At 57.4% G+C, this 25470-nt stretch overlaps 2 protein-coding genes across 58 annotated transcripts in view; both read right to left on the bottom strand.

The window, feature by feature from the left end:
* Positions 1-5703, bottom strand: part of NRXN2 (neurexin 2) — a 107102-nt gene extending 101399 nt beyond the window's left edge. For 37 of the 38 annotated variants that reach the window (XM_072758332.1, XM_072758322.1, XM_072758321.1 and 34 more), the window contains exon 1: positions 5473-5702. The gene's annotated coding sequence lies outside the window, so the exon portion shown is untranslated. Of the gene's footprint in view, positions 1-5472 lie in introns of all 38 variants that reach the window. The other variant, XM_072758329.1, reaches the window with a different exon arrangement.
* A 3553-nt stretch (positions 5704-9256) lies between these two features.
* RASGRP2 (RAS guanyl releasing protein 2) lies at positions 9257-24016 on the bottom strand. 20 transcript variants are annotated; one of them, XR_012001635.1, is made up of 18 exons: positions 23902-24006; positions 21935-22074; positions 21171-21788; positions 20413-20475; positions 19955-20086; positions 19025-19175; positions 18661-18834; positions 18371-18487; positions 16992-17273; positions 15792-15869; positions 15439-15561; positions 15006-15121; positions 14062-14243; positions 11511-13761; positions 11233-11269; positions 10681-10851; positions 9653-9717; positions 9257-9477 (listed from the first exon to the last, which is right to left on the bottom strand). XR_012001635.1 is itself a non-coding variant. In XM_026004534.2 (17 exons), exons 2-16 carry the CDS (start codon positions 22005-22007, stop codon positions 9659-9661), a joined length of 1821 nt encoding a protein of 606 aa, XP_025860319.1. In that variant the 5' UTR covers positions 22008-22074; positions 23902-24016; the 3' UTR covers positions 9257-9477; positions 9653-9658. The 20 variants fall into 20 exon arrangements, 10 of the variants coding, with proteins under 10 accessions (XP_025860319.1, XP_025860318.1, XP_072614471.1 ...); XR_012001629.1 differs by having other exon boundaries at positions 21171-21273; positions 23898-24003; XR_012001626.1 differs by having other exon boundaries at positions 14062-14267; positions 21171-21273; positions 23898-24003.
* Between the last annotated feature and the right edge of the window lie 1454 nt (positions 24017-25470).

The raw sequence follows: 25470 nt of genomic DNA on the forward strand, positions 1-25470 counted from the left end.
ACTTTGCAGCCTTGAGCCAGTGAGGAGGGGACCCACCGAGGGGGGGTCGGTTGGGGGTGCCTCGGCTACTCTTGGGACCTGGCCTACTCTCTCACCCACTGAGCCCTCTCCCACAGACCCTTTCCAGGTCCTCCTAGGCTGACAACCTCCTTCTAGTCTTCCATAGCCAGGCCAGGCCAGGCTAGTGCCACAGTGGCACGTAGGCTGTGACTTCTGGGATCCCCACCCCAGAACCTGGCTGGACCACCTGGCTGGACCACCGCCTGCACAGTCTCATTTAACCCCGAATTCCAGGAGTCTGGTGAGTCCACTCATCACCCCAGGCTTACGGACAAGCAGCCTGAACTTCACGTGAGAAACTCATTTGCCCAAGTGTGAGTGCAGGTCAGGGGTCCACTGGCTCTCATGCCTGTGGCCTTCCTGCCACCTTGCGCTGCCCACAGGCTGCAGGGACGTGTGGAGCTCAGAGCCCACCTTTCTCTGATCTGGCCTCCACAAGGACCACTGCCCTCTGCAGACAACCCAGACTGAGTAGGCTGCTCAGACTCTAAACCACAGAATTCAGAGGTCACAGAGTTCAATCTTCTGGCTTTATCTGAGGTGGAAACAGTCCCAGAGAGGGGCAGTGACTGATCCAGGGCCACACAGCAGAGCAAGACTAAAACAAAGCTTCCTGGCCTTCCACTCTAGGCACTTCCCACTGTACCCACCATTTCAGACCTGGGCCTTCCTCCCGATACAGAGCCTCAGTGACCACCCCCCCACACATACACCCACACACCCACACACACACACCCCACACCACCACCACCACCACCACACACACACCCGGCCTTTACCACCACTGCCACCTGAGCAAACAGATGCAAATTCCGGGAGCAGAGATTGTCCATGCCCACACTGGCAGAGCCCCTGGCTGGGCGCCTTCTCCTCAGATCATCCACCCCCATCTCTGGCCACATCTACACCGCACACGCATGCGTGCTCATGCATGCACACACACGCACACCTCCAACCATGGGAATGCCAGCCTCCCTCTGGCTCTCTTCTCCTCACGCCAGCTCCCTCTCATGCCAGCTGGGAGTGTGACAGCAGGGGCCTCCCCCAGGCGCCAGGGAGGAAGAGCTGGGTTTACACACATTCTGGTGGCCCCAGAAGGCAGCCCGTGGACAGGTGGGAGAAGTGCGTGTTAGGAGGAGGGAGATTTTTGGCTCGAGCTAAAGAGAAGCTTGCTGGCAATTTAAAGCATCCAACAGTGGAGTAGGCTGCCTCCAGGGCGGGGGTGGGGGGAGTGGGAGGTGGGGGGGTGGGGGCTAGTGGTGAGTAGTGGTGAGTTCCCCTTCTGTGGAGACTGTGAGCTGAGGCAGGATGACTACTGCTCAGAAAAACTCAGGAGGGGGCCCTTGAATCATTTGGGAGGGGCCAGGCCTGGTGGGCCACAAGCAGTTCTGACCTCACTTCTCTGCTCCCTCCTTCCAGCCCTGATGACTTTTTTGGGAAGAACTAGAGCATGTCCGTACCTGGCCACACCCCAGCTATGAGCAAAAAACAAATAGTGACCAGAGGCGCTAACTCTGGAGCCTGGGTTCAAATGCCAGCTCTACCCCTTTTCTGGCTGTGTGACTTTGGGCCAACTACTCAGCCCCTCTGGGCCTCAGTTTCCTTATGTGTAAAATAGAGGTAATACCAGCATTGTCAAAATTAAGAGTTAATATACATAAAGCACTTTATAACAGTGCCTAGCATAGACTAAAGTATATGTTTTATTAATGATTACATTTAAAACTACTCATCTCAGCATCTTGCAATGTGCAAAACTCCACGTGTCTCATGTTTCCTTTGATTCCACCAGGTGGGGAAAGTAATCAAGGCAAGTCTTATCACTGCCCCCTTTTGCAGATGAGGAAACACACTCAGAGAGGAAATGGCTACCCCCACCACCCAGGGTCATATAGCTTGGAAGTGGCAGAGCTGAGACTCAAATGTTGCCCCCTGGACCCTCCCCTACTCTGGGGGGCACCTCCTCCTGTCTAGGAAGATGGGAGAGGGTTGTCCCATAGCAGCACTGGCAGGAAGTGAATGGTGTGTACATGGGAGGGTCCCTGCGCAGGTCTCTGTACATGGAGGGAAGCACACAGGGGGCTGGCACAAGAGGTGGCAGCTCAAGGCATGCATGATGAGGCTGTTGTCAGGTGTGTGGGGCTGAGGAGTTGGATGAGCTGGGGATTGAGGTGCAATTGAATGACTCGGCAAAGTGGGGGCTGGAGCACAGGCACCGAGGAGCTTGGGTGCAAGCCAGGGGACGGGTGAGCTCACCCCTATTCTGTGCACAGCTGGGGGATACCGACCTGGGTGGGCACACCCCAGTGATACAGAGGGGACACATGGTTTCCAGGGACAGCCTTGTGAGTAAGCATGAGGTACCTGGGAATGTTCCTAAGGGTATCCATGACAGGTGTGAGCACATGTGTGTGGAAGGTTATATGACCATGATGAAAACAGCTGCTGCTTGCTAGAGGCTCGATCCGTTCCTGGCAAATACATCCGGTAAAGTTCAGAGCACTTAGCCCAGAGCCGGGCTCACAGTAGGAACATGATGTACCGTTGTTTCTGTCACCTCATCTAGTCCTTGCAAGAAGGCATAAGGTAGGTATGAGGACCCTCGTTCTACAGATGAGGAACTGAGGCTCAGTGAGGGGCAGAGCTGAGCCTACGTGGTGCCCCTGTGGTGGTGGCAAGAAGGCTTTGTAAATGATCAGGTGCCGTGCAGATGCTGGATTATTTGTTGAGTGTGTCTCTGAGCCCCACAGGCCTGCCGGTGTGGATGGGGCCGGGTGGGGAGCCGCCCCAACAGATGGAGCAGCAGCGTAGGTGGCATGTGAGACACATGGTCGGTGTCCCCCTGGGGGCTGGGCTTGGAGCTGGGAATGAATGGACAGTGTGGCTCCAGCATCAGGCAGGGGTAGAGTCCCAAGGATTAGTGCCAGGGGTGGGAGTTTCTGAGGAAGGCCAGGTGTAGCTTGACCAGGAAGGATTGTGGCCATGGTCAGGAGGGGTAGGAGGGCCTGGGGCTGGGGGATGGGGTTGATTTGGAGGGCCTCTCCCAGGGTATGCAGATATAGAGTGTACGGGAGTGAATGAAAATGGGGGAGAAGCTCAGGGGGTGAGCCAGGGCATAAAGGGTGTTAGCAAGCATGAGTGTATGCCGGGATGCACACACACAAAGGCCTGAGGCAACATGCTAACGTGACACTTCATGATGTGGACAGGGGTAGGAGGCGTCCAGGAGGGTGTGTTCCAGGGGTGCGGGTGTGCATGGAAGAGTGCAGGTGTGCTGACATGATCGTGTAAACCTGGGGAGGTGAATGGGTAGATGGTAGGGGGGCTGTGTGTGTGTGTGTGTGTACTATGGGTGAAGGCCAACAGTGCAGAGCTGGGGCTCTGGGGAGTATGCAGGGGCCGTGTGTGTGTGTGTGTGTGTGTGTGTGTATGTGTGTGTCATGTACATGAGAGCAGGGCACCTGGGGGAGGTCTCTGAGGCAGGCAGCGAGGTGGCAGTCTCTCCGGGAGGGGAATGTAGGCGGTGTGCCGCCGGGAGGTGTATTGTGTATGCAGGTGTGTGTGTCTGTGTAGGTGTGTGTCTGGGTGGGTGCCACCGAGTGTACGTATCGGTGTCAGGTTGTCTGTGTCACTGACAAGGGCGGGCAGGAGGCAGCAACTGGACCCAGGCTGAGAGTGAGAGCTTCCCAGAGAGGTCCCTAACAGCCCCTCCAGAACCCAGCCCCAGCCTCTCAGGAGCCCATAGCGTGGATTCAGCCCAGGCTGACAAGCCAGGACAGAATCCTGACTCCTGGAGAGAACTCCCCAGCCACCCAGATCTGAAGCTAGAATGGGTCTGAGGACACTTTCTCCAGTAGGAGTGAAGGAACCTCCAGCTATACCCTTCTCCCCAACCCTCAAGAAGATCCAACCCAGCCTCAGATGCCAGCATCCCCGGAGGCATCCATGGGGGCAGGAGGAGTTAGGAACTGGAGTGGCTCAAGCATCCACAAAACAGAAGGCCTCACGATTAACAGACCAACCGACCTCCCTTCACTCTTTCTTCCTTCTGCCTCCTTTCCCTCTTTCTACTTCTCTGGCAGAAGGTAGAGAATGTAAAGCCCTAAAGTCCCCCAGAAGGAATACCCAGACACAAGGCAGGTGGACAGAGGGAGGGGTGGGAGTGAGGGGGAGGTCCTCACCCACCCCACCCCACCCCATCTCCAACACAGGTACAAAACCAGAGGGGTATGGAAATCCCCAAAGCAGCTGAGAGGACTGAACACCCAAGACCTACCCTCTAAGGTTTATTCCATCCCTCCAGGTCTGGACAACTACCCCCTTCACCTCCAGGCACCAAGAAACAATCCCCTCCCAGTCCTTGCTTGTTCCATGAGGCACCAGATGCCTTTGCCCAGGACTCCAGTGGGGGTTACAAGTAAAGAAGGCAGCAGCCCCCGGAAAAGCCAATGTTGCCTCCAAAGGGCCATCAGGGGTTCAGGAGCTCATACCCAGCCCAAAGAACCCAGGGCAGATGGCTCCTTCAGCTGGGGGAGAGGCTGGGACCTGAGAAATGGTCCCCTCCTCTTTGGGGGTGGGGGAGCAAGCCCAGGGCCCTGCAGCTGCCTCTCCCTGCAGCACTCTCTGACCATCACCCTGTCGCCCGCCCCCAGCGCGTTCCCACCCCAGCACAGCCCCCTCCTGCTGATTTCCCAGTCTCCCTCTCCATCGCCCCCAACCTTCCCCCGCCCCCAACCTTCCCCCGCAAGCTTCCGCTCCTCTCCCTCAGGCCCCCCATCTTTCCTGGCTCTCCACCGGCACAGACCCATCTCTGCCTCCAGCACCTTGGCACCTTCACCTCCTCTCCCCTTGGCTCCCATCCCCCAGTAAAGCCTGGTCCTCAATAGTGCCCCCCAGTATGAAGCCCTTGGCCTGGCCCCTGCTCCTGCCTCGCCTCTCCACTTCTCTCTTTCCCCTCTCCAGCGCCCTCCCCTTCTCCCACTAAGCCCAATTCTTCGCTGGCTTCTCCCCTGCAGACCCTTCAGAGCACAACAGCTTCCCAGCCCCTCTGGACGAACACTGCTTCCAGCCCTTGGGGCTAGCACAGACTGGGGACCCCCCTTCAGAGCCTCCCTCCCAGCCATCCGGATGCCCCTCCTTCTCGCCCCATCCCTTCCCCCAACGACCCTCCCTCCCACCTCTCTCCATTCACCCCAGCTCAGAGCCAGTGCCCCTTCCACAGGGAGCCTCCTACCCCCAACCCCCTCCTCAGCCACTTAGCCTCCTCGCTGTCACCCAGCCAACCCTCTCAGCGCGGCAGCGCCCCCGCCCCCCAATCCATCCTTCCTGCCTCCCCCGCCCCTCCGAACGCTCCCCTCCCCCGATCCGCTCCCGCCCCCCGCCCGTCTCCGCCGCAGCACCCCCACCCCGTACCTGGTTCTAGGGGCGCCAGGAGCTGGAGGGTGGGGATCGGAGCCCCAGGGCCTCCCCGTCTCCAGCGGGTGGTAGAGCCGGGGCCAGCGGTGTCGGCCGCCTCGCGCCTCTCTCGCTCCCCGCCGTCCCCGCCCGCCGGCTCGTCCGCCCGCCCCGCCGCGGTGCCGCTCGGAGGATGCTCTGCGAGTCAGGGCGGCTGCTCCCGCCGCCGCATCCCTGCAACACCGACTGACGGCAGCATCAGCACCAGTGCCCGCCCCCCAGACGCGCGCATTGGGCCACGCGGTGCTAACGGACGAGCGGCGAAGCCAATGCGAAGGCGCAGAAGCCGCCAGTCCCGCTGCTCCACGGGCCCACCTCCCTCCCCTGCCGGGGACCCAGGCGTCCCGGCCCCAGGGCATCCGAGCTCTTCCCCGCCTCTCGCGGTCCTCAGCCCAGGCGCCCCGGCTCCCAAACGGGCCGACCCCCACCCCAGTCCCAGTGTCTTTTCCGGGAACCCAGGCGCCTTGGCCTCTCCCCTTCTGGGTCGCGCCCTCGGGTCCCGCATCCCTCGACCCGCCGGCCAGTGTAGCAGCGCCTGGGACTGGGACGTGCCCAAGGAGAGGCTGTGGGCGCCGACTGGGGGCCCCCCGACGAGCAGGATCGGTGAGGGGGCCCGGGCCGCAGCGCCCTCTACTGGCTACGCCCAGGGACGGGCCCGGGCTGCCTGGAGCCTAGGGAAGGAGGACCTGCCGGAGGCCTCTGGGGGCTTTTTCCAGCCCTTAGCCTGGCATCTGCCTCCCACCGCGCGAGGGCGTCCCCGGCTTCCCCTAGAGCTGAGGCGTGAGGGTCTCTCCTGGGATAAGGAAGGAGGACGTGGGGGACAGAAAGCGATGATGGCGGGGTAGACCTGAGGGCTTGGGGTTTCCCAACCCTGCCTGATGGTAATCCGAATTTGAACCCTGGTTCCCAGTCCTGCCCAGAACTCTGGACTGGGGTAGGAGGTGGTTTGGGGGCAGAGGTAAGGCTGCACTTTGCCTGGATCACTGAAGGAATGCAGCAGTTCAGTCCTCTGTTCTCCCCTCAACCAGGAGTCTCAGATGAGCAAGCGCTGGGTTGAGGCCTTCCCCATGAGGGAGTCTGCAGAGCTGTGTGCAGGTATGAGTGTGGGAGGAAGGGGACAACAGCCCTTCACTCACTCGGCCAATCAAAGGTGGACCTGGCACCTAGTGTGTGTACCAAAGGTGGACACTGGGCTTTGGAACAAGAGTGTGTGTGAGTGTGTGTGTGTGTGTGTGTGTGTGTGTGTGTGTGTGCGTGCCAGACCATTCTGCCACCTTACCCCAGAACCCTGACATCTGTGGCAGGGTCTATGATTTGCATAGCGGGTAGTAAGTGATGCTTCTCTAGCCAGAAGCAACATGCAAGAACACTCACATTCCACTGCTGCACACATGGGCACACAGTGGCACACTCAGAGTCATGCACACCTATGCATGTGCACACAGGCATTCCCAAAGAGATACCCAGGGACAGCTGCAGAAATGCCCCGCCGGGGCAAGACACCCACAGGAAGCACATGCTTGTCCAAGAACACAGAGACACATACAAACTTGAGCACACAGGTGCCTAGGCTCTCAGAGGTAGATGCATGCCCAGGGCATAGGTGTGCATGGAGGACTTGTGCACAGGGTCATTCTGCCCCCATGAAGCACCTTGCACAGTGGCCAGTTACCTAGTAGAGGGGCACACATACCCACCCATCAGTGGTGTTCCTCTCTGACTATATGGGGGAAGAGGGGACCCAGACTGCAAGGGCATCTCCTAGGGGTCTGGGACTGACTCCTGAGGCAGGTCCCAGACTTGAGACCCACTCTGACCTTGGAAAGACCCTCAGGCTGGCCCCATCAAGGCCACTAGAGGAACCAGAGAATGGGAACTGCTGAGTCAGGGCCTGGAGATGTGAAATGACCTCTCTGACCCCACAGCCCATGCCCCACCCATCCCCCACTCCTCCTCTCCCTACAGCCTACATACACACACGCACACACACAGACTGGTCCAGGCACGCACCAGGGCACAGATAGGCAAGCAGACAGGTGCAGTGACTCAGAGACTCTGTCAGACCCTTGTAGATGGGTAGAAAACAGGATAGGAAGAGGGCAGGGACAGGGACCGATGTAAGAATGCGCATCTGTCTTCTGTCCCCACCCTCAGCTCCCTGGGCCACCTTTGCTCATCAAGGGCAGGAAAGGTCACCTGGCAGCTGCTGCACTTTCTGCCCTTCCCCCCAGCCACAGGAATGTCTCCCCCCTTAAGGTCCAAGGTTCAGAGTACCCACCATCATCGGGACCCACCACCTCAAGACATCTCCCCAAAAGGTATCCACCCAATGTGGCCCTTCCCCCAGGCACAGTCCAGCGGGGACACAGGTGAAAGGAAAATGCAGCAAATTCAGCGTGTGTGTCTGTGCACACACACGATATAAAAGCTCATATACCAGATTCATACAGGCAACCATAAGATGACAGTCACATGTTACACTCCCTGGGCAGGGCAGACCTGAGCACACATATCCATACACACATGCACACTGGGAAGAGGCCGTGCTGGGGCTGAGGACTGCAGGGAGGGGAGCCGACCAGGCTGCAGGGATGGAGGCAGCGCGGGAGGCGGCGGCACTGGAGGGAGCTGCTCTTCACAACACAATCACCGTCTGTTGTTATAGCAACTCAGCCCCCAAATCGTGAAACGGATATTACAGCCTTCAGAGGGGGAAGGGCAGGAGGGGGCTGTGGACTCGAGGAAGGGTAGGGTGAGGGACCTGCTGGGGGACAGGGCTGGGGGCCTAACGGAGGGTGGTGCTGCAGTGCAGAAGTTGCAAGAGGGGGGAGGAGGCAACCTCAGTGAGGAGTGGCCCAGAAGGAGTGGGGTTTCAAGGGGAGAGGTGGACATGGGGTCAGGGAACCCCAAGGGAGGGGCTGAGGCCATTGCTTTGCAGGTAGGAATTGGGGTGCTCAAACCTCCACCCCCAGGATAACCCACAGCTGCTGTAGGACAGGTTAGGGGGGTTGAAGAGGTAGCTCCCACTCTTGGGGGGGGGGCTGCTGCTGGAGCCTGGCCTGGCTTCAGAATCCTTAGAAAACCTTCAGTCCACCCTCTCCACCCACACCAGCCTTGGAGGTGGTCTTAGACATCTTCAGGTAGCGGTGACCCCCAAAACCTCTGTGCTGCAAACTCAGGAGGGAAGAGCTGGGTTGGGAGAAGCCACAGGAGGCTGAGAGCAGGATCAATATGCATTTCCTCTGGAAGTCACCGTCCTTCCGGCTGGCAGCAGCACTAGGCCAGGAGACTGCAAGCCTAAGGAGTGCAGCCCCCACCCTAAGGCCTGCAAGCCCAGCAAGGGCTCCTGGGGCCTGGGCTGCCTGAGGCCCCACCCCCATCTCTCCCCTACCCGCAGACACTCTGGGCTGCCCTCTCTCCCCCATGGTTCTCTGCAGTGAGGTCCCCATTGCTGGAAGTAGTCAAGCAGGGGCTGAGAGGTCACCTGTCAAGTAAAGGAATTTCAGCTATAGGCTGAAGGCTGTGGTTATACACGACCACCAGTTCCCCAAATTGTTATGTTCCAAGGTTTTTTGCTTCTAAAGTTCTACCCCCCAATTCTAGTCCCAATACATGAGATTCCAGATCTCCCAGGATTCTCTGACTACAAAGTTCTAGACTCCAACACTCTAGTCCCTATGATTGCAGTTCCCCGCCCCCCCCATCCTGCCTCCCCCCCCATGAAGATTCTAGGATCTGCCAGTCTAGGTTAATTACATGGGCCTTTTTATTCCATCTGGAAAATACAAATATTCACAAGAGTCTGTACAACCTTAGGGACGCCAGCCCTGGCCCAACCTCCAGCTGCATGCCACCCTCACACCCCACCCCCCAGCCCCAGCCTGCTGCCCCAGCACCCCAGGCTTCCTGCTCTGGTCCAAGTCTTTTCTCCAAGGCAGATAGGAGTGCTTGATCCAGTCACAACTGAGAAGGAAAAAACAAGAACAACCAAAGGTTGTAAGGAAGATCCTCCCCCAAAAAGTAGGAGTCCACCTGACCTGGGCCATTTGGGCAGAGGGCCTATTTCCCTGATCCTCCCACTGCCTCCTCCCCCATACCCCCAGCCCTCAGTGGCACAGGCTGCGGAGGGAGGACTCACCATCCATTACAAGTGGATGTCGAATACACCGTCCTCCACTGCTTGCACCTCCTCTTCTCGGATCTCTGCAAGGAAGCAGGTGGGGGTGGAGGTCTCTCCAGGGTCCCTGTGCCTTCAACAGCCCTTCCCCCACTCACAGGAGGCACCCCACCCCATCCCTAAGCAGACCCATCCACCAAAAACCAATTCACTGAATGACCAACTTGCCCCATTTTTGAGGCTCTTTTTCCAAGTTTTCATTCTGCTACAGCTTTTTTCACCACCACCGATTTGTCAGTGCAGTTTGCTTAAAATGTCAATTTTGTGTGTTTCATGTCTTAGACCCCAGCACTTCTGGAAGGCTCGATGCAAATGGTTTCATCTTTTCTATTTTTGAGGACTTATGCCAATCCAAACAGTTGTGGTCAACTGCCTTAGACCCCAGTTTAATGTGGTTCCTCAGACTGTTCTCAGCAAAATAATCATTGGGGGAATTATCATTCAGCAAACTGACCTAAAACCACCAGAGACCCCAAGAGAGCCACCAAAGATTTTCAGGGCAAGGGACTTTTCTCAGAATGGTGTCCAGAGCAGCCAAAAAGGGAAATGCAAGCAAATGGCTGACATGATTCCCTCTTCAATCTAATGTCAATCCCCTTCACAAAGTAAGAGTGTGACTGGAATCTTTTTTTTTTTTTTTTTTTTAAAGTAAGCTTTATGCCCAACATAGGGCTTGAACTTGTTATGCTGAGATCAAGAGTCACGGGCTCTACTGACTGAGCCAGCCAGGTGATCCTGTGATTGGACTCTTGAAGGCCTTTCATTTTTACTCTTCTTTCTGTATTAGCCTCTCTCAGCTTCAGAAGAACAAGGGTTCCTGAGCCACCCTCTGGCCCCCTTACCTGTTCAACCTTTTTGTACCGCCCCCACCAAAATAATAGAATTACAAACTCTGGAATGGTTTCCCTCCTGGATAAGTTAATACTTTGCCAGGATGGCCCTGCCTCCCTCCCCTCACAGGCCAATACACAATGAGATCCCCCTCTTACCTGGAGGCCGGGAGCCTCGCCTACCTGGGCGGGGCAGGGAGAAGCTGAAGGCCCGGTGATGGGTGGGTGAGGGTGAGGGTGCAGACCCCTCCAGACTCACACTCTGTGCCCGGCGCCGGCATTCAACCGACAGACGGTCTTTACACTGTTTGTGGCAGTTCACACCGCAGGCTGGGGGAGGCAGATGGGGAGGCCGGCCAGGCGTTGGTCAGAACACCCTCCACCTGGTTCTCTAGCAGGCCCCTCTCCCCAGTATCTTCTGCTCCTGAGCGGCACCCTCCCCCCCCACCAAAATAACAATCTCTTTCCACGGTGCTCTCTTCATCCTGCCCACAGAGCCAAGCCCTCTCCAGAGTTCTCTGTTCCTGGGCCACTGGCTCACCAAAAAAGGCCACCTGAAGCCTACCCCCCCCCCCACTTCAATATAATTATCGTGCCTCTCTGGCTGCAAGGTACTTCGCTGCTCCGCAATTGCTCCCACACACACAAAAAAATGGTCCCTACCCAGAAAGTAACTCTTCCCCCCAAATTCAGCCCACCAGCCCTGCTCACCTCGGCATTTGAGGCCCTGCTTGTAGATGCCCAGGATCTGAAATAGAGGAGAGGGCCGTGCTGGGGAAGAGGTCTTTAGGGCTAATGACTCTATGTCTTCCTTCTCAAGGGCACGGGCTGGGACTGACCCTGGTGCGGCGCCCCCGGAGCTGGCTAGGTAGGCGCAGCACCCCGAGGGGAGACGCAGGCGGGATTAGGGAGGTCGCCACAGCTAAGCAGGCTCGGCAGGGGCGGGGCCGGGGCGGGGCCGCAGGGGCGTGGCTGGGGCGGGGGCTCACCAGGGCCTTGCAGTGGCGGCAGGCAACCGGGCGCAGGGAGCTGCTCTCGTGGAAGTTGTGCACGAAGCCCATGCGGCCGCCCAGCACCGAGCTGGAGCGCAGGAAGTAAGAGACCATCTCCTCCCTGCTGATGCAGCCATCCCTGTCGGGGGAGGGGGAGCGCCTCAGGGGGGGCCCCCTCCCCCGGGGACCACCCACCACCCGCCTAATCCATCCCACTGGGAACCTCCCTACCAAATAAAAGATCCTCACCCCACTCCTGATTTTGAACTCCTAGTGCAGGAGAGAGAACGCTAGCCAAAGGCAGGCAGATGCTTGGAGGGGGTGAGTGGGGGCCGATACTACTTGTGAGGTCTTGGGTAAGTCACTCTCCCCGGTTTCCTCACCACAAAAATGGCGATCATAAGGCCTGTCCTGCCCACTTTACACACTTGGCGTGGATACTAACTAAAAGGGCTGTGCACTTTCCCACATTGTTTTCCAAAGTGAGCTCTTTGGAACACCAGTTGGGAGCCCTAAGAATTAAGAGATTTCTGATGAGCTCCAGGACCAGGCAAGATTGGAAAAAGCTGCCTGGGTCTCACTGTCATGTGAGTGAATGCCAGAAAGACACCTGCGCTCTGGGTTCCCCACATAATCCAGGGCTTCCCACAGAACCCTTTCCTCACCCATCAACACATTTTAGGGAAAGAGTGACCACATGCTCTGGATACAGACCACAGTTCAAGTTCTGGTCTGCTACTTCCTGGCTGTGTGACCTTTGGGGTAGTTAATCTCCCTGTGCCTCAGTTTCTTCTTCTACAAATGCGGATTGTGATAATCCCTGTGCCTCAGGGAGTTTTTGTTGCGAGGATTAAGTGAGGCAGCGGATATGAAGCATTTACAATAGTGTCTGTGTCATTAACAGGTCCTGGGCCACCAGGAACTATTTCTGCCAGGGCTGGTCATTATTGGAAGTTCCTGCCCATTATATGTGGGGGTCCATGACGTGATCCAGGTGATCCTTCAGTTCAATAGGGCATTTGGGGGCCCACTGGCCATTTACAAAAAAATATCACCCTAGATTCCTCACTGAACTGAGAACGCTAATGTAAAAAAGATAAAATTATCAAAGTATCTGAAAAGGTGTAAGAGAATATCTTTGTAATTTCCAGGAGATGAGGGTCTTTCTACACATAACACACATTGGAGAAGCCATAAAGGAAAAGACTGACATACTGAGCACACGACATTTTTAAAAAATTTTATATGGCAAAAGACAACATAAATGACAGACTGGGAGAAAATATTTGCGAACACGTTCAACAGCAAAGGGTTAATATCCATTAACAGAGATTCTGAAATTCGATGAGAAAAAGACCAACAAATCCAGTGGAATAATGGACAAAGAATATGAACAGGCAGTCCACAGAAGAAATATAAGAGGCCAATAAACATATGAAAAGATATCCTACCCCCACTAGTATTGAAGAGATTCAAATTTAACCAAGACACCATTTGCCAATTAGACTGACAAAATTGTAAAGCTTATTATACTGTCCACTGTTGGCAAGGAAGTTGGGAAATGGGCACTTGTTCACTGCTGATGGGGGTGCAAGCCAGCACAACCTTGCCTGAGGTCACTTTGGCAGTCTCTCTCCTAATTTAGAATGTGCATATCTTTTGATCCAATTATCCCACTTCTAGGAATTTCTCCTACAGAAATAGTGGCCTGAGTGCATTGGTACAAAGATGTTCACAGCAGCATGGCGTATATTAATAGCGAAAAACTGGGAACAGTCTACATGTCCATCAGCAGGAGAATAGTGAGGCAAATGAAGGCCCAGCTACATAGTGGGATCCACTGCAACCATTCTAAAGAATGAGGTCGTTCTGCGTGAAGCAGCATGGAAAGCTGTCCATGGTAAAGGGTTAAGTGGGAAACAAAAACAAAAGCAAAAAAACAAGATGTGCAGTTCTACCGAGACAGTGATTAAAAAACAACAATGACACAAAAACCTGAAAACCCTACTGCTACAAATACATAGATCCTAGTTAAAATACATCCAGATTTGCTTTAAATGCACAGGTGAGTTTTCGAGAAAGAAATGGTAATCCCCAGGTTACAGAAACAAAGAGCAAGCTTCAAGCTGAGACAGGGAGTGAGGAGCAGATGCTGCGGCTGCTCTTGGAGGGGGGGGGGGTGCTGGTCCCCCCACCCCACAGTGAGCCAGGTGCTGGGTTTTGATACCCAGATGAGCTGGGCACGAAGCTTGGGGCGTGCAGAAGGTGGAGAGTTAAGGGTGAAACCCCTGCGTGAAGCTATATCCAAGGTCTTCAAGGGCTGACCCCTTACTGAAAATGGGACCTGGGAAAAAAATCCACCCCCCAACCCAGGGACCTAACCTAGAACTCGGTCTCAGTTCTTAGAAACAGAAACAAAGCAACTACAACCAGCACCATGGGCAGAGCCAGATGTATAGGATACTCCTGTTTGTCCATGGAACAGACCCAGACAAACAAAATCAACTTGTACATGCTTGGAGAAAAAAAAAAAAGACTGGAAGGATACAGTGTTGGGATCCCTGGGTGGCGCAGCGATTTGGCGCCTGCCTTTGGCCCGGGGCGTGATCCTGGAGACCCGGGATCGAATCCCACGTCGGGCTCCCGGTGCATGGAGCCTGCTTCTCCCTCTGCCTCTCTCTCTCCTCTCTCTCTCTCTCTCTCTCTCTCTCTCTCTCTCTCTCTCTGTGACTATCATGAATAAATAAATAAAATCTTAAAAAAAAAAAAAAAGGATACAGTGTTGCCAAGCCAGTAACACTGCTAACATGTTGCTAAAGATAATATAACCTCTCCTGATAGGAAAGATCGGAGAGGAAAAAAGGAACTTTCACTTCTTACTTCATGGGCTTTGTTCACCATAAATCTATTTTACTACCTGGATTTCTTTTTCACCACGGAGTTTTGCAATATGAAAAAAAACAACAGATTTTTGAAATATGAGTAACATTAAAATATAACTCGACCCAAGTCGGACTATAAATTTTGACTAGAGTTCAGCAAAACAAGGATATGAAACATGGTTGTGGGGTACATGTCCTACCTACTTCAGGGAACCAGCTGTTTGTCCAAATTGTCAATATGTGAATTGTTGATAAGTACGTGGGTGCTGCTAATTACAGGCCTTTCTTTTCTATTCATTAAAACAGGCTACCCAGGAATTGAACTTGCCCACACTTTTTGCCAGCTATGAGCTCCACAAGTAAAGCAGCACTTCTGTCCCCAGGCCAGTCTTTGCAAGCTTCAGGTGGAGCCCCCCCATCTGAACAAGTGGGGTAACCCTGTGCCTCCACAGCCGGCAACCTCTCCCCTGAGATGAGAGCCCCTCCCTGCATTGGTAGCTTCCTCTGCCGAGATCATCTGGTTTAGTGGCCTCATCTTGCACAGGAGGAAGCTGACACGGAGGGGAAGTGAGCCTGCCTTCCCGCTCCCCCAGCCCCCAGCTCTCCTCACTGGTTCTGGTCGAGGTCCCCAAAGGCGCTGAGGTAAGGGAAGTTCCCACGGATGATCTGGAACTCTTCCTGTGAGATGTGGCCATCCCCATCGACGTCAAAGTTCCGGAACACAGACTGGAGCACACAGAGGGACACACGAGGCAAAATAAAACAGGCACAGCCCCGTCCTGCCCACGTTCTCAGTCCATGTCAGGAAGGGTGTCTCAGACATGAGTGGCTCTCCATCTCCCACTTTATCTCCCTCTCTCACGCCCCTACCCCCAACCCCACCCACTGGCTATGCCCCTTGCCTTCTGGGAGGGAGCGCTGGCCCTTGAACATGGCACTGGTATCAATCCGGGGGTAGTGGCCTGGCAAAACCACTCTTCACTGACCACTACCGACCTGTCTCCCAACTGCTCAGGGGCCAAAGCTGGCTACCACAGTCTTACCTCCACCATCTTCTCGATGTGTTCCACCAGGAGTGCCTGGTCCAGCTTGGGTTTGGCAGCTGAGGTCCACTCATCCAGCACTGGGGGCCGGGGAGGTGGGGTGCAGCTTGTGGGGCTGGTTGGCTACAGGGATGATCAGGACTGAGTGAGAGTAAGAGGGAGGGAGGCCAGAGCCCAGGGGAGAGGAGCGGGGAGGCCACGGGGAGAAGGGAGCCTGCCTGCCCAACAAGCTAGAGAGGTGAGGTAGCCTCTGAGAGCTCTGCTTACCCTCCCGTCCTGAGATTTTCAGGAAGGGCAGAAGTAGGGGAGGAAGACATTAGGCAGAGTTAGGAAGCAGGGATTCCCTATCTCACCGAGGACTTGGAGCGTGGCTCCCGTTGCAGGGATAACTGGTAGAGTTCATCCTCTGTCTGATACTGATCCAGAGATACCTGGGACACACAGGTCTGATCACACCCACTGCCCCTGCTGTCCTCAAGAACCCACTGTCCAGAGCCCAGGGTCATAGGTCCACCTAGAGGTCACAACTCATCCTGGAACCCAGTCCAGATGCTAGACTCAGGACAAAGTCCAGCTTAGAAAACACCCTAGAAGGGCACCTGAGTGGCTCCATCAGTTAAGTGTGCAGCCTGGATTTTGCCTCCAGTCATGATCTCAGTGTCAAGAGATTGAGCCAGCAACCACACGCCAGCCTAGCACAAGAACCAGCACCCACACCTTGGCCCAAACCTGGAGCACAATGCACTGCCAAGAATCCAGCCAAGAATCTAGGTCAGAACATAGCCAAGAGCTCTGAGATTAAGCCCCAACCTAGAACCCAACCCAACATCCAGAATCCCACTCAGATTTAAATCCCGATCCCAGCCCAGAGCCTGGAAACAACTAAGAATTCACACTAGACCCAAAACTCAAGCCCCTACTCTATGTCTAGAACCTAGTCCAGATTGACTAGAACCTAACTCTCATCCTAGACCCCAAAACCACGTCCAAGACCAATCCCAGGCCTTTTCTAAGAGCTCAAGACCATGTTTAGAGGGATGCCTGGGTGGCTCAGTGGTTGAGCATCTATCTGCCTTTGGCTCAGATCGTGATCCCTGGGTCCTGGGATAGAGTCTCACATCAGGCTCCCTGCAGGAAGCCTGCTTCTCCCTCTGCCTATATCTCTGCATCCTCATGAATTAATAAATAAAACCTTAAAAAAAAAAAAAGACCATATTTAGAAACCACCCTGCATCCAGAACCCAGAGCTGGACCCTAAGCCTTCAATATAACCCATTCCCAGGAACTCAACCCAGGACCCAGGCCCAGCTTCAAGCTCAGCACAAAAAGCCCACATACCAGCCTCAAAATCAGACCTTAGTCCATAGCCCCATTTGGAGCCTGGAACTCATCTCAGAGTCCACTCCAAACCCTGGAGCCCAGGCTGGATCTCAGTTCCTTGATCAGAACCTAGAACTCAAGACCAAATCCACAGCCTTGCATAAATCTAAAACCAGGTATGGTTGTCCACCCTGGTGCCCGGCCCCCCAGCATCCCTGCTCCCAACCCCTCACCGTGAGTAGGCTCAGCAGATCAGGGTTGGCCTGCACTGGTGGCCGAAGGCTGGTCACCATGGCCAGCTCCTCCAGGATGCTGAAGAGCTGCTTCATCTTGGCCCCATTAAGTCGGGTCCGGGCAGGGTCCAGCCAGTCAGGCAGCGCCAACTGCAGAGCCACCAGGTCCTTGAGGTGTACACCCAGGATAGGAAAGCGGAAACCCACACAGGCTGCCAGCCGGCGCCGGTAGTTGCCATAGTTGCTCGTGGCCGTCACTAGTTCTGTCAGACCTTCCCAGAGCTGGGGAGGGGAGGCAAAAGGCAAAGGGTCACACACACATACACACATCACTGGCTCAACTGCCTTTCCCCCGCAGCCCTGGAAATATAGGAGAGGATGAGGAGTCAGAGTCAGGGATGGGTGAAAGGTTGAAAATCTTCCCTCACTGTCCCCCAGCACTGTACTGTCTCCCTTAGCCCCAGGGGTCAGAGTTCAGGGGTCATGAGCTCAAGGGAACACCCACTGCCAAGGACCACACCTCTACACCAGGCTGGGGCATGGAATATCATCAACATTTAACAGGAAAAGAAACTGAGGCTCAGGAAGGCAAGCAGCACACGACAAAGATCCAGAAGAACGTTTCTAGCTGTGTCGATTGTAACAGCCCAAACTGGGAAGACCTCCAGATGTTCAATGGTAGAGTAGCTATATCCATTGCGGTAGACTTAGAATAAAATATTATACGGCAACAGAACTGAATGAACAACTGCTCTAAGTAACAGAACGTAAAACTGAAAGAAGCAAGACATAAAATAACATACAACAGAATTCCATTCATAGAAGATCCAAAAACAGGCGACAAAAATCCCATATTGCTTTGAGATTCATACGTAAGTGGTAAAGCTATAAAGAAGAGCAAGGCCGTCATCATTACGAAAGTCATAGCATTGGTTACCTCTGATGGGGAGGGAGTTATGTTCTAAGGTGCTGGGAGCTTCGGGGGCTGGCAATGTTCTATTTCTCAGACCTGGGTGGTAGTTACACAAGCGTTTTCTTTATAACTTTTCTTTAATCTCTACATATGCTTTATATACATCTCTATACATACATCACCCAATATGTTAAAAAAAAATGAGTAAAAAGAGGAGAAAAGCACAAACTTTGGGGTCAGGCAGCCCTGTGAGCCCCTACTCTGCCACTTTCACTGTGTAACCTGTGAAAAGCACTGAACCCCTCTGAGCCTCAGTTCCCATATCTGTCAAATGGGGGCAGGAGTGCACAGCCCCCAACACTACCAGGAGTTCTCAGGGAGGCCGGACCTGGGAAGCTGGGACCAGGGCTTGATGAGGTTCTTCCCCTGACCACCACCACACCATGAGCCCCACTATCCCAGGCACCTTAATGGTCTCAGAGCTAACATGACTGTGAGTCTCCTTGAGGCGGGAGATGGAGCTGTGGCTCAGGCCTCCGACCACGGCCATCAGAGTGTTGAAGTTCTGCAAGTGAAGCAGCTTCTGTGGGGGTGCAAATGAGGAGGGGGAAGGCAGTGAGTCATTGAACAGGCCCAGGATTTGGCCCGGCTTTTCCGGAGAGGAGGCAGTGGGTGAGTGGAAAGGAGGGCCTCACCCTACTGCCCCACAAGCCCCTCCCCCACCAGGGTGCTTGGGGAAGAGGGAGGGGAAAGCACCTCTGCCACGTGGACAAAGTGCGTGATGACCAGGGCACGCTGAGGGGCAGTAGGCTTGCTGAGAATCATAAGCTGCACCCACTGTGAGACACTGTTGAAGAGGGAGATGAATCTCTCCAGGACGGGGTTGTCCACGGTGCAGCCATGAGTCACAAAACTGTGATAGTCCTGAAACTGGGGGCAGGAGAGGCCTCAGCCCCTCCAGGCCCCTCCCCCCACAGATGGCCACTCCTCACCCTCCAGCTGCCCTTCATTGGTTACCCTGAAACCCCCCAACCCACCCCATACCCTAACCCTGTTCCTCCTAGGACCAATACCCCCCCAGCCCAAACTCCACCCTGGACCACAGGCCCTTGGGGCGCACCAGGATCTTGCAGAAGGAGCGATACTCTAAGTAGGTGAGATGCTCTGCTAGTTCCAAGGGCTCCAGGTGGTCGAACAATAGAGACATCTTTCGTTTTTTCTGTCCTACGGGGTTCCGCTGGGTCACCTGCCGCTTCCACTTGTAGGTGGGGCTGGGAAGTGAGGCAAGGGCAATGAGCCCTTTGCTGGAGATACCCCATCCCTTAGGGCCCCCACACTCACACAGACACACCATGCAAGCTGACTGAGGACCCACACAGTCTGAGGCACCGTGCCAGACACCGATGCACCTGTCCCCAGCAACTCCCACTATCTCCCCCAGCAACTCCCGCTATCTCCCCCTGGTCAGGCACTCAGCACTGTGCTAGGTGCTGGGGGTAGAGAGATGAGCAAGACACATTTCCTGCCCTTGAGGAGCTCACAGTCTACTGGGGAAGACAGACACAGAAACAATCACAAAACAGCATGGCACGGACACAGGTCTTTTGATGGTGTCTGCACCAAGTGCCATGGGTGGGACACAGGAGGGAATGACAAATTCTGCCCTGGAAGACCTGTGAGCCCACAGACACTCCATGCTTGAGCAGAGTCTTTACAACACAGAGAGGCAGGCAAGGGGACCGAGCTGAGCAGAGCACCATGGTGGGAAGGGATGCAAGACTGGAGATTGGTGAGCAGACCAGTGGTGTAGCTGCAGGATGAAGTGCATGGGATGGGAGGGGGCTGTAGAAGATGAGACAGGAAAACTGGCCAGAGACCATCAGAGGCCTTAATCCTCAGCCTAGACATTGTGAAGGTGACAGGGAGACAGAGGTTTTTAAGCAAGACAGTGACATGACCCTCACACATTCAACTCAATAAACATTTATTAAGCACAGATGGTGTGGGATGCCAAGGGCCCTCCCCAGCTCTCAAGCTTGCCCCCACGCACACGCTCTCGATGTCAATGAGGCTGCTGTGACGCCGGTTCCCTTCTTGGTCTAGCAGAGCCTTCAGCTCCTTGATCTGCTCAGCGAGCTCAGGGTTCAAGTCAAACTCTGCTGGGAATGCTGAGATCCAGTACCTGCTGGAAACTCATTATCACCCAAGGCAGCCCTTCCCCCACCATCCCCGGGGGGCTGGAGCTCCCCAGGGAGGGGGAAAGAACCCCAAACTATGGTCCCCCCACTTGCTGTCTCATTCCTTCCCCACACCCACTGAGCAGATTAGAATACCCAGGCCCAGACCAGGAAGGCACGCCCTGCAGCAGCAGGCCCACCATGGACAGAGCCGGGGCTCAAACCCACATGAGCAACTCCCAGAACAGTCCCTTTCCTCTCCTTCAGGCCAGTCTGAAGCCTGAGCAAAGGGAGCAAGAGGAGGAGACAGAGCCCCAAAAGGAAGACTCACCTGACCAGGTGGCATGTTTTCACCTGCAGCGAATTGGAGTTATCCTTCCGGGATTGTTGATAGGTGAAGGAGAATTAAGGAAATAAAGAATGGAGACTGGGATGCCTGGGTGGCTCAGTGGTTGAGCACCTGCCTTCCGCCCGTGATCTTGGAGTCCTGGGATCCAGTAGGGCATCAGGCTCCCTGCATGGAGCCTGCTTCTCCCTCTGCCTATGTCTCTGCCTCCCTCTCTGTGACTCTCATGAATAAATAAGTAAAATTAAAAAAAAAAAAAAAAAAGAATGGAGACTAATTCTAGAAAGGGAAGCAGGGGAAGGGTCTAGAATTCTGGAGGGAGGCTGAGGACTGAGCCCCGTCCTAGGAGAAATGCTGGGGGTGAGATCTGGGATGGGCGCGTCGGAAAAGGCGGGATGTGGGGTGAACCTGAGGAGGGGGCTAGGTTCTGGGGGTGGCTGAAAGCATGGCCTGGGTTCTGAGGGAGAGGCCGGAGGAGGGACCCGGGCTGGAGTAGGGACAGGTCTTATACCGTAGGCAACAGAAGAGCAAAGCCCAGGTGGGGAAGGGGCGGGAAGGGGCGAGGCCTGAGTCGGGAGGGGGAAAGGGGTGGAGCCTAGGCCCCCTAGAAAGGCTGCCCTGAACTCTAGGACGGAGGAGCGGCCCACGCTCTAGGAGCGAAGCCCAATCTTGGCCTGGGCTGGGCAGCCACGCTCCCTCATGGACTGGGGCTGCAGGACCGTGGTGAGGCCCGGGAAGGATATATGTGGAGCAGCTTTGCCGCCAGCTGAGAGGAAGGGATGTACCAAGGGTGCATCATGAGAAACATACGCACCAGCTGCGGGTCCCGCACCTTCCCGGAGTCATCTAACTCCGAGGGATCAGAGAGAAGCGAGTTGGCCCTTCGGCCGTAGCTGGGGTCCCTCAAGCCTACCCCAGAGCCCGCTGGATCTCTGGCCCCCCGCCCATCACCTGCTTTCCCAGGACTCTGAAACCAAGAGGCAGATTAGAGAGAAAAGGTAGGGAGGGAGAGGGATGAGGCAGGATCCGAAGAAGAACCGGAGAGGGGGAGCATCCGATCCGGCCCATCGTCCCGAGGGGAACCAGCTGGGGCGGAAGAAGTCTGGGTTCCCTGGGGTCAGGAATCCAGAGGTCATTTCCTGAGTGCTTGGGGGAAGGGGCACCCCTTCACCAGAGAAGCCGCCCCCCATCAGCCGGAAACAGCTCCCAGGCCAGAGATAGAGAGTTCCTCCGGATCCTCCGGGAAGACAGATAGTGCTCTTCGTGTGCCAGAGTCTGGGGACCCCTCCCTTCCTTCAACGCCAGCATACTAGGGAAGGGAAACATTCTATCTGTCTGAAGCGCGTGGATCTCTCTCCACCCTGTGATGAAGAGCAGGCTTTCGTTAAAAAGGTGGCGGGGTGCGACTGCGTGGGTGTCGGCCGAGGGTCTGTCGTGGGAGGCAGGGGCCCCGCCCCAGGCTCGGGGCTGGGCTCAGGCTGAGGGTGCCCTCCCGTCCCACGCTCACCGAAGGCTTCGATGCAGCCGCGGAGCAGCTCCTCCACCGTGCAGCCCTTGTCCAGGTCGAGAGCGCCCGCCATGGCCGCCGGCGCGGGTGGGCTAGGCCACGCTGCACTCTGGGCCTCCCGCGGGGCTCGGACCGGACCCCTGTCCCGGGAGAGGCAAAGAGCGAGTCTGCGGAGGTGCCGGCGGGGGGCGGGGGGCGAGGCCCCGGGCGGGCGGGCCCCGGGCGGGGCGGGCACGCCCCCTGCTGGGCAGGGGCGGAGTCGGCCGCCGCGGCCACTCCCGGGGTTAAACGGTCCGGCCCGGGATGGTGCAACCCACCAGTTAGGAAACCGACACGCCGAGAGGCTTCCGGCTCACCCTCGGAGGCGCGGGAAGGCGGAGGGGCTCCCCGGGGATCTGGGCGAGCCGGGACTCCGGGGACTGGTTTGTGCCCCAGCCCCGCGTAGGCCCTGTTCTCCTCGCGTCCTCTCCCCCGAGGCACCTGCAGCACCCCGCGGCTCGGCTCCGCGCCCCTCCCGCTTCCCTCCCTCCACAGCCTCCCTTCCCCCGCAGGGTTATTTTGGGAACCCAGAGCCTGAGGGGACCTCGGAGGAATTTCTCCCTGGGATGGGAGGGAGGGAGGAACCCAGGCGTCCTGCCCGCATCGCCCCCTCCCGGGCTCCCGGGGAGGAGAGGCGGGGCTGTGGCAGCCCCCAGGGGCCTGCCCTTGGGGAGGCGAGCTGAAGTGCAGAACATTCCTGGGGCGGGGTGGGGGGTGGGGGGGAGCCCGCTGCGGCCGAGACGCGTCAGCTGGAAGCCCGAGCCTGGGAACCGCGCGCTCCCGAGCCACCTCCTCAGTGAAGGCCCCGGGGGTCCTGGCTCAGCCCTTCAGACCATCTTCCTCCCCAGCCCGGAGTTCCTTGACCCAGGCTCCATACTGCACAGCCGAACTGTGAGTGCACAGGGGCCGGCCACATTCGGAGCACACGGAGTAGGGTGCCCAGAAGGGGGCGCTAGCGCCATGAGGGGTGGAGAATGCAGGCAACTCTAGTCACTGGCAGGGTCTTACGCACCCACGCTAGGGACACACACTCATTCTATACCCGAGGCCAGGCGCCCACGTTAGGGTGTAAGACACCACCCCACACATTCACACACACGAGCCTCAGGCACTTGCCTCCGGTCCTCCGTCAGATACATACAATGGCACTCACACCCCGCACACCTGCAGGAAGGAACCCTGGGGCACACATACCCAGCCTTCTAGCCCAAAATGCAAACCCGTTGATGGGACCAGGTCCCGGACGTGCAGCCCACTCGAGCCAGCCTGGAGTTCCGCACCCACAGAGGCGCTGGAATCGCACACGTGCGCGCACACAAGACAGTGCACCTACACGTATGTACCTCCCACACATGCACACACCCCCGTGGGTGCGCACACACGCCCATTCAGCTGCCCCCCCCCCTTCATCCGCAGTCCAGGACAAGCTCTGCAGCCGCAACGCCCTGACACCCCTCATCCTCCGACGCTGGCAGAGCCTGGCCCCACAAAAAGGTACCCCGCCCCTACACAAACTCCCCTGGGCTGGAGGTGGGCCCCCCCTACTGAGTTCTCTGGTGGACTTTTCCTAGGAACCACCCAGAGCCAACCCCCGTCTAGCTCTGCCGCTGCCTCGCTGTGTGACCTTGAGAGTCACTTGGCCTCTCGGAGCCTCAATTTTCTCATCTGTCAAATGGGGGGGTCCGTGGAAGAAGGTCCCGCTGAAACGTGGCTGGGGAGAGCGGGATGCCCCGCGGCTGCCGCCCCCTCCCGCGGGTTGTCCAGGGCGCTCCGGCTCTCCCCTCCCACCCCGGACCCCGGCCGCAGACTCCGCACCCACCAACCTTCCCGCCGCCCCCAGCCCGCCTGCGCTGCCCTGGGGGGAGGGGGGCGCCCCTAGGGGCCGGGCCCTCTTCTGCCCGGCGCCCCGCCCGCTCTCACTCACTCACTCTTGGGACCCGCGGCACGGATCCCGCACCCGGCCGGGCCGCGCCACCTCTGTGCGCTCCCGCCCGCCGGCCTTGCTGCGGCTGCGGCTCCCTCCCGCTCTCCGCGCCGCCGCCCCGCTTCCCGCGGCCCCGCCCCCGCGCCGCGGCCGCCCCCCCCTCCCCTCCCCGCCCCTGCGCGGGGCTCCGCACAGCCGGCTGCGCCTCCCCCACCCGGGGCTCCCCCTCGCCCAGCACGCGGCGGTCCCTGCCGCAGTTTAACCCGTCCCCTGCCGCGCCGTCCGGGAGGCCGGGGCCGCGGGCGGGGGCTGCGCCACCCGCCGCGCAGAGGGTGCGCGAGCGGAGGTCAGGCCTCGCGGGGCTTGGAGGGAGGCACCTAAACCGAGAGCCCTCTCCCCCTCCACCCAGACTCCCCTCTGCCCCCCGCCCTGCCTGGTACTGGGTAGAGGAAGCCGGGAGGGGCAGGAAGCGGACTGCGGTGGGGAAGGGGCGCCCCGCCCAGCCCCCGGCCCTGGTTCCTGTTTTCGAGACAAGCCGTTCCCACGGGGCTAACGGGACCCGGGCCCGAGCGTCTTCCTGCGGGCTGCGAGGGGCATAACCTGGTAGAGATGGGGCGGGGGGGGCGGGGGGCGTAGGGGCAGCGGGTCCTAGGGATAGCCTGGAGGAGGGGCTAGGAACATTTCGAGGACAGGGGCCTGTGGGAGGTAGGAAAGAAAACGCGGCGACCTGAAAACGGGGCCTCTATGTCTGGGGATGGGGGCGGGGGGCTCCGGTTCACACAGGAGGGTCGGGCCCCGGAAGCCTGGCTCCCCACGGGACCAGATGGGAAGGGGCAGCTGCAAGCTGGGGTGGGTTCGGCGCAGCTTGGAGACTGGAGACCCGCGTGAGGGCCCCCCCACCACCTGCGAGGAGGAACTTGGGAGGGGCAGCCACAGGCAGTTGGGGTCCCCACAAGCCAAGCCTAGGGGAGCCGGTAACCATTTCCGGCCGCTTATGTTCAAATACACTCACTATGAAACCACGGGCCTCAAACGTGCCTTTCGAGGCTTGCCCCTTCTTGCCTTAGGGCTAGGGAAGCAGGACCTCCCCCACACCTCAATCTTCGTGATATGAAGCCTAGAAACAGGCCCTTTCTGGTCCTCAGTTTCCCCAAAGTGAGGGGGAGGGCAATTCCGGCCTAGCTTAGACTGTGAGTGTCCACCGCCCTAACCACCCCCCCCCCGCACCACTTTAGACCTAGCGTAGCCACCTGCTTAGAGACCCTTAAACGCCGCAGTGGGGCGGGGCTAAGGGCGGGGCCAAGAAGGCGCCAACCACCCACAGGCTCCTCCCCCTCCCAGGTCCAGCCCGGGACCGCGTGGATCCTCTGTAGCCCAGGAGGCCTCTGCCCAAGTTCCAGCTCCCAGCCCTGGTGGGCCCCACCCAGGAGGACGCTCCGCCCTCAGCCAGCCTGGCAGGCCGCTGACCTAGTATGGACACAGCTCTGGGAAGAGAGGCGTGGAGGGTGACGCCGGAAAGGAGGCTGGAGAATCTCGGGCCCCGCCCCTGTGGGCTGCCCCCTCCTTCAGAGGG

Source organism: Vulpes vulpes, chromosome 5, assembly GCF_048418805.1.
Source record: "Vulpes vulpes isolate BD-2025 chromosome 5, VulVul3, whole genome shotgun sequence".
In the NCBI taxonomy this organism is placed as follows: Eukaryota; Metazoa; Chordata; class Mammalia; order Carnivora; family Canidae; genus Vulpes; species Vulpes vulpes.

Coding starts and splice junctions, on each gene's coding strand:
- RASGRP2 (XM_026004534.2), bottom strand. CDS start 22,007: ATGGCGGGCGCTCTCGACCTGGACAAGGGCTGCACGGTGGAGGAGCTG. Junction 18,488..18,660: donor ACTTTGTCCACGTGGCAGAG/GTGCTTTCCCCT, acceptor GCACCCCCACAG/AAGCTGCTTCACTTGCAGAA. Junction 15,562..15,791: donor AGCCACGCTCCAAGTCCTCG/GTGAGATAGGGA, acceptor TCATCCCTGTAG/CCAACCAGCCCCACAAGCTG.